Genomic DNA, 13,398 nt, shown 5'->3' on the forward strand with positions numbered 1-13,398 from the left:
TCCTGAGCACCACAAGGATATTGATATTTCCTTTTATACATAGGAAGTATGTATAATTCTTACACTATTTGAATGCATTTATTCTCTGTCATTAAAGTATCTTCTACTCTAATTCCTTTCTGTAGCTTTCAAGTTCAGTCTTGAAATGAACACTGTCAATTATCTTGGATAAAAATATTTTTTTCACAAAGTTTGGTGACACGTGCTCACATCCCTCACATCCAACGACTCAGGAGGTGGAGACAAAAGGATTGTAGTTCTTAGCCAAGCATGGGCAAAGGATAAACAAACTAAGAGGATGAGAGGCATGTCTGAAATGGTAGAGACCTTCAGTGTCTTGGATTCATTGCGCAGTACAATAAAATTTAAAGAAATCCTCTCAATTGTTTACATATCTAAAATTGATAATACATGGTAATGTTGCCTCCATACATAAACTGAGTTCCATCCATGCATTCAACTCAAATTTGAATTGATATGCCAAACACCCTGAGTAGACAATCTGATAAGAAAAGTTTGTGCTTTCTCTCTTTACTTAAGATATCCATAGCCATGAGTGCAACAGAAATAAAAACAACCAAATTAAAAACATCACAAAAATAATTAGATGCAGCTTTCTGTGTTCATAAACCAAACTCCATTTGCAATGCTGGATATATCAAGATCCGTAAGACACAGTATCTGTCTTGGTGCTGATTACCCCTCACATGTGAGCCACAGTTCAGACACTCAGTGCCCTAGTCTAGAGTGAAATATTATAAGATTTAATGTCGCCTTTACTACTTCTGCTTGTTATGTCTGCTGTGAGCATTCTCCTTCTCCTTTGCAGTATTTCTGATTTTGATTTCACTGTCGCCTGAGGTGACAGGCAGGAAAAGAAAATGAGCTTTGTGTGTATTCATGAAATTCTGAGGATTAGTCACCTGAAATAAAAAGATTTATGTGAAGAGCAGGTTTTCATCCATAGGGTGAGATCTCTTATGGTTATTGGGTGGTGAGCAGAACACAAAAGAACTAAAAGAAGCCCTCTGTACACACATAATCACAGGCTGCTTTTTTCTTCTCCTCTATCGCTAACTCCCTTTTTCTATCTTAGACCTCATCAGCTAAGGGTCACCAAGGATTTGATCCAGAGAAGCCAAGGACATTTGAGATACAGGACAAATTGGTCAGGGGTGAAAATTGCTGTTACAAAACAGTGTGTGTATGTTTTATGATCATGGTGCTCATTTGTATTATAGTAGAAGCAACAAAATGACAGGTTTATGCTCAAATGGAATCAACAGTTTCTCCATGACATTAAAAAGATAATGCGTTATGGATTTAGACCAATATTTCTCTGGCCTTTAGGCAACAGAGCAGATGATAATAGCTTCTTTAATGAGCCAGAGAGGGAAAGAGCTTTGGGGATAGAAATGGAGAATAAAACTACTGTTCTGTTGATTTAAAAATACATTTAAGCTTTTGAGTCTCCACTGCCTGCTTGCACTATAACATTTGTACCTTGAAACTCGGCCATTTTGCCTCTCTGAAGAATTATCTTTTCAACAAATTCAGGCAATTTGTTTCTATTTGCAATTAATTGTTCTATTACCATGTTAAATATTCTACTAAAGTTGGTGATAAAACAACATAATGTGATTATCAGGTTACAATTATTCTCTTTCTCTATTCCATATATATTGATGTAGTATTTCAATATAAGAACTATTTGAAAGTATGGTTTTAAATTTTGCTGTACTATTTAATTTTAGTACATTGTAGTAATTATGGAATGAAAAATACTATATTTTTCTTTTAAATTTAGAATGAATTCTGTAAGTTCAAAATTGCCAAATTCCCTTAAAAGACTCATATTTAACTACAGTGGTTTTATCTGCAAATGTCATAATTTTCATAAATGAAGTAAAAGAAACAGATTTTTCTATAAGTAATTGATTCTTTCTAGAGTTAATTTAGTTGTCTTCTAATTTTTTTTTATTGTGAAAATAACATATGGAGGGGTTACCATTACATGGGCAAGGTAATGAGTGCATTTCTTATCAAGCATCTCCCCCCCCCTCACCCCTCACTCCCGCACCAAAGTTGTAAAGTTCATTTCTGACATAATGACTTGTACATCTCATTGTTGCAATGGGTCCACCTATATCCCTAAACAATTTGTTTTTTCCCTTCCCCTCCACAAATTATACCAACATTAAATACAGTGAAAACAGGGGTTATACCATGGGGGAGGGACATAAAAAGCAACAAAGAAATATCTTATTAATATGTTAGAAACAATGGCAAGAAAGAAAAAAACATTTGAGTCTTTAACTTGGGGTTCATTTCACTTAACATCTACTTATCTGGCCATTTCTGCTTGTCTCAGACATATAGTAGTTATTGAAAATAAGGGAAACCATGGGACCTATGTTTCTTTGGGCCTGGCTTACTTCACTTAATACATTTTTTTACAGTTCTTTCCATTTCCTAACAAATGGGGCAATGTCATTCTTTCTGATGGAGGCATAGAATTCCATTGCGTATATATATATATATATATATATATATATATATAATATATATAATATATATATATATATATATCACATTTTCTTGATCCATTCATCTACTGAGGGGCAACTGGGTCGGTTCCATATCTTAACTATGGTAAATAATGCTACAATAAACATAGTTGTTTTGGTAGCTTTAGTATGGTCTTGTTTGTGATCATTTGGGTAAATGCCCAAAAGTGGGATTGCTGGGTCATAGGGGAGCTCTATGTGGAGTCTTCTGAGGAACCTCCATACTACTTTCCAAAGTAGTTCAACAAGTTTACACTCCCACCAACAATGCAGTAAGGTTCCCTTCTGTCCACATCCCCTCCAGCATCTGTTGTTATTAGAGTTCTTGATTATAGTCATTCTAACTGGGGTGAGGTTGCATCTCAATGTTGTTTTGATTTGCATTTCTTTTGTGGCTAGGGAATGTTGAGCATTTCTTCATGTGTCTATTGGCCATCCTTCTTTTCTCTTCAGAGAAGTTTCTCTGCAAGTCTTTAGCCCACTTATTTATTGGGCAGTTGTTTCTTTGAGGATTTGTTGTTGGGGGATTTAATTTTTTGAGTTCCAGGTATATTTTAGATATGAGACCCTTGTCCATTATATGGCTAGTGAAGATCTTCTCCCATCTGTGGGCTTTCTATTGATCTTGCTAGCTATGTCCTTTGCCATGCAGAAGCTCTGCAATTTCATGCAGTCCCATTTGTCCAATCTTTCTTTGATTTGTTGCGTTTCTGGGTCTTTTTAAAGAAAATTTCGTCCTGTGCCAAGGATACCTAGGGTTTCTCCTATTCCATCCTGTAATGTTTCAGGGTGTCGAAGACCTCGGGGTCAAAGCAGACACTCTGTCTTCTAATTTTTTTCAGCAATTTAAATTGCTGCATTTTTAATTTGTGCTTTTGCTTGTAAGAGTGGCTGCAAATTTTTCAATCCCATTTGTTGTGTTTGCTTATTTGTTTGTTCATTTGAGATTGTGTGTTGGTGTGTATCTCATGCTGGACTTGAACTCATACATAGTCCAAATAAATGTTCCTGCTGCCTTTGACTCCCAAAGGCGAGGATTATACGTATGCGATACCACATCTGGCCCCGTGTTTTCTCTAACACCTCCACGTAGGTTAACCTTTAGGAAGAGAGCAGCGTTTGCTTTCTCATTCATGAAGCTCCTCTTCCAGTGTGTCTCACCATTTTGCCTGCATTCTCAAACCAGTCCCCAGAAAGGCCGTGGAAGGGAAAGATCACAAGGATGTCCTCACATGTTCCACACTTAGTAGCTGATGGGGTCATACATTTAATGTCCATACTTTCTCGACATCCAACTTAATCTAAGGCATTTAGCTGACTGCAGGCCTATTTACCTTTCATCTGTAATGGCCCAGATGATTCTAAAAGAAAACTTCCCAATGTGTCCAGTAAACCTATAAAAATGTTAACCATAGCCAGGGAAGGTGGCTCACTCCTGTAATCGCAGCTACTCAGGAGACTGAGGTCTGAGGATAGTGGTTTGAAACCAGCCTGGACAGGAAAATCCATAAGAGTCTTACCTCCAATAAACCCTAGAAAAGCAGAAGTGGCACTGTGGCTCAAGTGGTAGGGTTCTAGCCTTAAGTGAAAGGAGTCCAGGGACAGTGCCCAGGTTGAGAGTTCAAGCCCCAGGACCTGCAAAGAAAAAAGAAAAAAGTTAACCATTCGATTACATTTTCATTTTGAGATAATATACTTTTAGGATCTCTTGCTAGGATATAATGGGTAACTCACCAAATAATCATTCAGATTTATGAATGAACAGGAACAATTGAGTAATACTTAGGGCAAAAGCCTGAGGGAAGAGACTGTACAGATGTCTAGAGAATTTACATCAAAGGAGCATTCATTGCAGGGAAAGATGAGGGTTCTAGTGTCCACGTGTGATATGAAATGGACAAATGTGGTCGACAGAAACCTTCTGTGAGTTTGGGAGTTTGTGCACTTGCACTTTATTTCTTTTTCCCTCCCAAGGTTTGCTTTTGTATATCAGAAGCATGTTTTCTTCACTCTAGGGGCTTATTAATCACAGTGAGGCAAGTATGGTTCTAATCATTATTGAAGCAATTAACATTTTTTGCCTGGGGAAACAAGTTTAATTAATCAAAACATTCTTGCTAAGTCATGTTGACCAGTACCAAATGTTCTATAATTAGTGATATACTTCTACATAAAAAAACCTATCTATATCTTTAGAAAAAAACACAGTTCAAAACAAAAGAAATTTTTTTTCTAAAAAATTTGTAATTAGCTTTCACATACTTTTCACTATTTATTCTTAATAATCAGATGAAAATAATGCACATACTTAGAGTTGCTCATAAAAATTGTGGAGACCACAAGTTACACGCTTCATATTTTATGTATTTACTTGTTTCTATTTCTGAGAGTAGTGCCCACTTAATCTTTGTATCGCATGTTTTTCCTTGTGGATTTACTAGTTTTAAAGCATTGCGGGTTCAAAATAAAATATTAATTCAGTATTACGTGGTTCCTCTATGCTATTCAAATTAAACAGAAGAACTTGATGAGAACAGATGAGGTTCTCAAGAGAGGGGATCATGCATTTCTGTTTTTGAAATCACTTCTGGGGATTTAGAAATGTAACAACAAAGTTAAGATTACCTCTAAACTCGGTAGATCTTTTCTCTTTTTAGAAGCATTCCTTTGAACATTAGAAACTGGTTTGTCAAATAATATTTTAGCACTGAATAAAGTATTCCACATAAAAGGTTGTTATTTCAAGCCAGGTGCTGGTGGCTCACACTTGTAATTCTAATCTGAGTATTATGGTTAGAAAACCAGCTCAGGTACAAAAGTCCATTAAACAATTATCTCCAACTAGCCACCAAAAAGGCAGAAGTGGAGCTGTGGTTCTTCTGGTAAAACACTAGCCTCAAGCAAAAAAAGCTTAGGGACAAGGTCCAGGCCCTAACTGAATTCAAGACCAGAGCCAGCGCACACACACACACTCACACACACACACACACACACACACACACACACACACACACACACACACACACACAGATCTGTCATTTGATTTTATTATCCTGTTTTGATTGGATATTTTCAAAACATTTATGAAAACCAGTTAGAATATAGGGTATAGAAGTAGTAAATGCTCAAAAATCTCCCTGAAAATTAAGACAAATTGTGTATCCACATGGTTGTGTAGAGGAAAATGGAGTGAGCATGTGACTCAAACAGCCTGGCTAAGTCTTTGTTCTTTTATTCCTACCTAAGGGACAGTGTATCCTAGTAAAAAAGCATAAGCGAAAATCAGCTTGCTTCTACTTCATTGACATTTCTACAGCTTCTTCAAGAACCCAAAGCTAAACTGAAATTGTTACAAATTTTCAGATATAGTTATTTGCAAAAAATTCATTTAAGCTGTTATCTTCTGATTTTCCTTTGTAAAGATAGCTTTGTCTAAAACACTTATTTTCCATGACCACAGTTGATAGCTAGAGTTCAGTTTCTCAGTTGGGACAGCTCTGGAAGCAACTTTAAGCCAGTATTAGGCCTCTAGCTCTCAATTCCAGGGAGGGGATTCATCTCCCCCAAGAGAAATGCAGAGAACACGATTGATCTGGAGACTTTGGTTACTTGATGCTAAGGAATTTTTTTTCTTTTCTTCTTTTTTTGTTATTGTTGTTAACTTTTTAATGATAGACTGATTTCCATTTCAACTAGTTTATAAATTAACCTCATTATACATGGTTGTGGATGCTGGTCTTTCTAGTCTTATCATTTAAATTACTTTCTTTTCTCTACATTTTACGTTTTTATCTTTTTTGTATTTGTTGTAGGTTTTCATTCTTTGTCTTTTAAAACTTTTAAAACTCATATTTTTGTCTTTATATCTTTTCACAAATGTTGCCTCAGTTATTATTTTTCTGGACTATATACTAAAAACTAAATTGATCAAAACAAACTAAGCAACTCAATGGCAGTGATAAGAGGGAGGGAATGAGCAGAAAGAGGGAACAGCTAACACTAAGCAAAAGGAAAGAAATGTACATATCACCCAATGTGGAAGAAATAATTGTATTGTCAAAGCTTACAGAACTCATCAACTTTATAGACCATGATAAAGACAATGGAATCACTATCCCACGATACTGTGAAATTTGTAAAATTTATGTAATCACTTAATCACAATAAAAATTGCTATAAAAAACTAAATTGAATTATTCTAATACTTCCTCTCCTCTGTTTATGTTTTGGTACTTCTCATGACTCACCAATAATTACTTTAGCACCTTGTTTATTATTTTCTCTCACCTCTACAAGGAAAGCCGAGATTTTCATGATTTTATTAACTTACACAGCTCTAGCAATTATCAAAGTGTCTGACAGCTGTGACTTAATAATTATATGCTGACCAAACTGATCAATGCTAAAATGTTGAACAAATTGTTAACATGCAATTGAGCAATGTATTAAAAGCATAACATTTAACCTGGAAAAAGTTACTGAAATAACAAAAGGAAACATTTATAGATATTTTCCATCACATGATATAAAAGCTTAGTATAGATTTAAAAATGAAAGTTTTTCTTTGGGGTGAGGGGGCAGGGCTTAGGGAGAACATGGATTCTCTATTTCACCTGGGCTGCCTTCCAATTTATGAACTGTCCATTCTACCTCCCAAAATATACTAACATCAAATTAATGGCAAGCCACGATAAGTGGATGAGTGTTTAATAACATGAATTCTGAAAGATACCTTTTCTTATCATTTATCACTGATTTTGTCTAATAGACAGCCAATAGATAAATAAAAAGAGCCACACTTAATATAATTTTTTCAAGCCTTTCCATTTCCTAACAAATGGGGTAATGTCATTCTTTCTGATGGAGGCATAGAATTCCATTGTGTATATATACCACATTTTCTTGATCCATTCATCTACTGAGGGGCATCTGGGTTGGTTCCATATATTAGCTATAGTAAGTAATGCTGCAGTAAACATTAAGTGAAGTAAGCCAGGCCCAAAGAAACATAGGTCCCATGGTTTCCCTTATTTGCAATATCTAGTATATGTCTGAGTCAAGCAGAAAAGGTCAGGTAAGGTGATGTTAGGGAAATGAACCCTAAGATATATATTCAAATGTTTTTTTTCTTTCATGCGATTGTTTCTAACACATTTATAAGATTATTTCTTTGTTGCTTTGTATGTCCCTCCCACAGTATAACCCCTGCTTTCACTGTATTTGATGTCGGTATAATTTGTGGAGGGGAAGGGGAAAAACAAATCGTTTAAATAGATACAGGTGGACCCATTGCAACAATGAGATGTACAAGTCGTTATGTGGAAAACGAACTTCACAACTTTGGTGCAGGGAGGGGGGGAGGATTGGGGGGGGAGGCTGGGAAGGGATAGGAAGGGGAAACAAAGGAGGAGGCTACAATGCTTGATAAGAAATGTACTCATTACCTTGCCCATGTAATTGTAACCCCTCTGTACAGTATTTTCACAATAAAAAAAAAAGAAGCGAGGGGGGGGAGGGGAGAGCCACGCACTGATGGGCCACATGCATAATCTTAGTTACTCTAGTCGCTGAGAGGATTACAATTTGAAAACAGCCAGTCAGTATGATTCTCTCTCCAAGTAACTTGTGAGATGCTGGTTGGGTGCATGGTTGAAGTAGAGTATCAGCCGTATGCAGCCAAGCTGAGCAAGAGCACCAGGCCTTGAGTTCAAACCTCTGTACTGGCGTGCACGCGCGCGGGCTCGCGCACGCGCACACACACACACACACACACACACACACACACACACACACACACACACACACTAGAAAGGTAAAAAAGATGAAAGCAATAAAGGACAAAATTTTCACAGATAGTATAATTATAAAAATTAATGAAAAATGATCCATTAACTCATAACAACTGAATAGAAAAGAATTTTAAACTTTTTGATATGAAAGGAGTTAAATATATTAATTAATAATAAATTAATTATATCTTATTAAAAATAATTAGAAACCAGACGCTTGCCTGGAAACCTAGCTATTCAGGAGGCTCAGATCTGAGGATCACGGCTCCAAGCCAGCCTGGACAAGAAAGTCTGTGAGATCCTTATCTCTAAGAAACTACTCAGAAAAAGCAAGAAACGGTGCAATTGCTCAAATGGTAGAGGGCTAACCTTGAGTAAAAAAGAAGCTGAGGGACAGGGCGCACAGACTGTTTCAATTTTCCCTGAATGTTTTAAATAATAGCACAAAATAGTACAAAATAGTACCAAAATGTATATTCTCACTAAATATTGGGCAAATGTTAATATTTCAGAGCATGTTGAATAATACCAAACTTTAAATATTTGTTTTCCTCTTAACACAAAAGGCATTGTTTTATTTCACTTGAGACAATAGATCTGACACTGACTATAAGAATTGCTTCTGAGTGTACATATGTCTATAATATTCCAATTCTGCCTCATTATTTGATCCCGAAGCAAAGCTTTATTTGCAAATTAATGGCCCTATTCTCATAACTCCTAGCATTGAAAATGGTTTTTGTGCAAAGTGATCTTCACTGTTTCTATAAAGATTAGCTGAAGAAAGGTATTTTTCTCCAGGGCCAGCACTCTACTTGTGCTGTCTTCAGTAATATTCATTTAATAGGTTTTTTTTTTTTTAAATTGCACTTTCTGTTCAGTAAAAACGTGATGATGGAGGACAGAGAATCCTTACCCTTAAAGAGTGGCTGTTGAGAGTGCTTCCTGGTCCAGGGACATGGTTGCTATAGCAACTCTCCTGCTCTGCCAAGGCTGCTTTTCACCGTGGGTGGAAAGAAGCTCCCCTGCCAGCCACTATGTGGGATTCTGGCAGCTGGAGAGAATACTGAAATGATATGATGCGTCTCCATATGGAAGTTCAGAGAGTTTTCTTCTAAATCCAGTAGGAACTCAAGTCAGACTCCTCGGAATAAGAGGGTTATTTGGAACATAGTCCATTAACAAGTGCCTGATGAGATCAAGATTGTGTTTGTTTTCTTTGTATTAAAGTTTTGCAGAGAGGATCAGGTTTTAAACTGAATTTGTTCTAGCCTTACCTCACTGGCTTAGAGAAAATTGTGTTTGTCAGTAAAGACAACATAAGGAATTTAAATAGTAACATTCAATAGGAAGTATTGAAATAGTTTCATTTCATTTGGAGATTTTAACTCATTTGGAAATGCATTTACCTCAGACTTGTCCATTTTCCCTTATTGGAATTTATGTCAAAATTCATTTATTGGAATTTCCTTTATTAGAATTTATATTATGTTCTAAATTTAAAAATTGCGACTCCATTAAATATATATTTTATCTTCCAATACTATGAGTTTTATTATTTCTTGAGGATATAGAGCTTAGCATAGAACATAATATTGCTTATCTAAAACACAATAAAAGTGTGAATTAAGCACAAACTGACTCTGAATTAGAACCGCAAGTCTGCAGTGGTAGTGGGGTAATAATCTCTTGATTATCATTTTATCTTCTCTGGATCTATTCTTACTATTTTTTTTATCTTTATTCAATTATATTTTTTTAAGCTTAAAGCCAAAGGAGGAGTTAACAATGCTTGATAGGAAATGTACTCATTATCTTGCCCCCATGTAATTATAACCCCTCTGTACAGTATGTTCACAAAAAATAAAAATAAAAATTTAAAATAAAAAAAAGGAAATGTACTCATTATCTTGCCCATGTAATTGTAACCCCTCTGTATGATATTTTCACAATAATAAATGTAATAAATAAATAAATAAATAAGACCCAACAAATATAATTTGGTGTTTAGACATTTTTTTCGTATTTAAGCTTATTCTACTTGAAAGAATTTTGCTGAATATGTTTATCTGTTTTAGACATCTCAAACATGATGGCTGTAAAATAAATCTTCCACAACTGTATCAAGTGTTTTTTTTTTTTAAGGTACTTTCAAGGTGTATTAAGTGTTTTGAGATTAGCACAGGAACCAAACCACAGAGAAGTGGGATTTGAAATTCTTTTTGAGTCAAAGGAGTTTTTCTTTGGTTTCTTTCAAATGTATCTTTAACTCGTACCTTGCTAAACAATTAGCAAGAGGGGAATTTTAGATCTTTAAAGAGAATAGTTCAAAGGTTTCTCTGCCACCCTGTTAATCTCTATTTAAAACTGTGTTCAATGACATTCAAATACTACACACACTGGTCTCAACCATCTGCTTGTGAAAATTTTTTTCCAACTATATGAAGTTTCAAGCTGTTATAACCTTTTCTACTTTCCCACGTGTGTGTGTGTGTGTGTGTGTGTGTGTGTGTGTGTGTGTGTGTGTGTGTGTGTGTCCTGAAGGCATGTTCAGGAAATGATTTTTGTTGTATGAGCAAGAGCTATAAAAGCAGGGAGGTGTTCAGATTCCCTTTATAACACCCTCTGGGCTATAATTCTCTAGAAACCAGTTCAATGAGAAATATTAAAATAGCAATCTAGCTCAATCTGTGGATATAGTCATTCACACAGGAACTTTGCAATTATCTCTTGCCATATATATATGTATATATGTTCTCTATATATGTTCTCCATATACCATATATAGAGCATAAGTATATATATCCACATATATATGGCTGAATTTTGAAATTCAATATACTCTCAAATCTGAAACCTTTGAGTCTTGATACTGCCAGTAGTAAATCCCATACCTGATCTCATGTGATAGATCACAGAATGATGACATGCTAAAATATTTTATAAATTTGCCTTCAGTTGATATACTGAAATATATGTATACATAATACATAAATGATTTTGTGTTTAGATATCAGTCCATCCTCAAGGTATCTCCTTATGTATTTGCAAATATTGCACACCAGAATCAAGTCTGGAACATCGAACCCAAGCATTTCGAAGTAGTCATGTTCTATTCTTAAATATCTTCTAAATAAAGCATCCATATATCTAATTATGAGTGGCCTAAATTCCATAATCACAATCCACTTTTAAACCTCAATTGTTATTTCTGAAAAAAAATTACAGGAAAATTATTTAGCTTTGTTGGGGTGGGAGACAGGACATTCTGTTGACCAGGTGAGATTTGAACCAGAAATTTGAAAAGGAAGAAAAGTTGGAAGGAATCTCTAGTGTACGAACATGAGTCGAGAAGATAGAAGATGGAGGCAATCTCTTGGAAACTAGGATTATCTTTGCAGGTTAACTTGTAAACCTTCTTACCTGACTCATAATAGTTCATCAGTATTCCTTACTACAAAACATGAATATTGTCACCCATAGCATTCTACTGTCTCAGACTAAATACCAAAAGTTATCTTTCAATAGAGATATATGTGATGAAACTTCAAAAAGAAAAAGTGGCTTCTTTGATCAAAAATTTTTGACAGCCCTATACCAGTAGAATAATTATTCTTAATAATAGTTAAGGTGGTATCTAGTAATGGTAGGTAACATTTATTGCAGTCATTATACTAAAAACTATTTTTTATATATGAGCTCATTTAGTCTCACAGGAACCATAATGAAAGTAATTCCCTTGTGTAATTCCCATGAACTATAGAAACAAATCAAAATTACATTATGAGTCACTATATAAAGAGCATTTAAACTAAAATGATTCCCTTTCCATAGTCAGTAATTCAGATATTGTCTGTTCCATTCTCTTCCATGTTTACAATCTGCTGGTCAAAAACAGTCATAACTAGTATATGTCTGGGACAAGCAGAAAAGGTCAAAAGTTATGAACATATGACCAGATAAGATGATGTTAAGCGAAATGAACCCCAAGATAGGGACAAAAGTGTTTTTTTTTTCCTTCTTGTTATTGTTTCTAACGTATTTATAAGGTACCGTGTGATTTTTTTTTGATCTTTTGTATGTTCCTCCACGGTATAACCCCTATTCTCACTGTATTTGATGTTGGTGCCTGCATCTTGTATATACACTTCTCTAATTTGGGGAAGGGAAGGGAAAAAACAACATGCTTAAATAGGAATACAGGTGGACCCATTGTAACAATGAGATATACAAGACACTGTGTTGAAAAACGAACTTTACAATTTAGGTGTGGGTTGTGGAGGTGGTAGGGAAGGGATGGCAGGGGAAAAACAAAGGAGAGGGCAACAATGCTTGATAGGAAATGTACTCATTGCCTTGCTCATGTAACTGTAACCCCTCTATACAATATTTTTACAATAATAAACATATTAAAAACAATAAGTTGAGTTTAGAAGGCATTAATAGGTTTCAAATTGTTGAAACACACAGCCATAGAGATTCCATTGAAATAAAAAAACAAGCATAGAAAATTTATAGAGTAGCATACACTTTTATGTGGTAAGATTATCATAGGAAATCTTGGTAACAAAGGAATACCTGTGTGGATTTGAGAGTGAAAGTGGAAATTCTCAGCCATGAGTAGCATCTCCTCTTGGAGGAAGGGTTATAATATAAGGAACCTGATCATAACACCCTCTAGGATGTTCTAGAATTTGATTTATATGTTTGAACTAGTGTCCGCTGTCAATACAAACATGATTTCCTGTAATGCTGAATGGGGGAAAAAAAAACCTTGTTACTTAAATCAACCCCAAATATGAAAAGTTCACTTGTTTGGTTTTCTCTTCATTTCCTACAGGGTGTTTTGAGTGCTGTATTAAATGCTTGGGAGGGATTCCCTACGCATCACTGATCGCCACCATCTTGCTCTATGCTGGGGTTGCCCTGTTCTGTGGCTGTGGTCATGAAGCACTTTCTGGAACTGTCAACATTCTGCAAACCTACTTTGAGATGGCAAGAACTGCTGGAGATACACTGGATGTTTTCACCATGTAAGTCAT

General features: G+C 35.4%; 1 protein-coding gene across 2 annotated transcripts in view; it reads left to right on the plus strand.

Annotated features, from left to right (window-relative positions):
• The window catches only part of Gpm6a (glycoprotein M6A), a 243,866-nt gene that overhangs the window by 196,080 nt on the left and 34,388 nt on the right, over positions 1-13,398 (plus strand). For both annotated transcript variants that reach the window (XM_070016456.1, XM_070016455.1), the window contains exon 2: positions 13,197-13,389. In XM_070016456.1, the coding sequence (XP_069872557.1) occupies positions 13,197-13,389 (193 nt within the window). The remainder of the gene's footprint in view (positions 1-13,196; positions 13,390-13,398) is intronic.

This window comes from Dipodomys merriami, unplaced genomic scaffold, assembly GCF_024711535.1.
Source record: "Dipodomys merriami isolate MVZ:Mamm:240054 unplaced genomic scaffold, mDipMer1.0.p SCAF_12, whole genome shotgun sequence".
NCBI classification, from domain to species: domain Eukaryota; kingdom Metazoa; phylum Chordata; class Mammalia; order Rodentia; family Heteromyidae; genus Dipodomys; species Dipodomys merriami.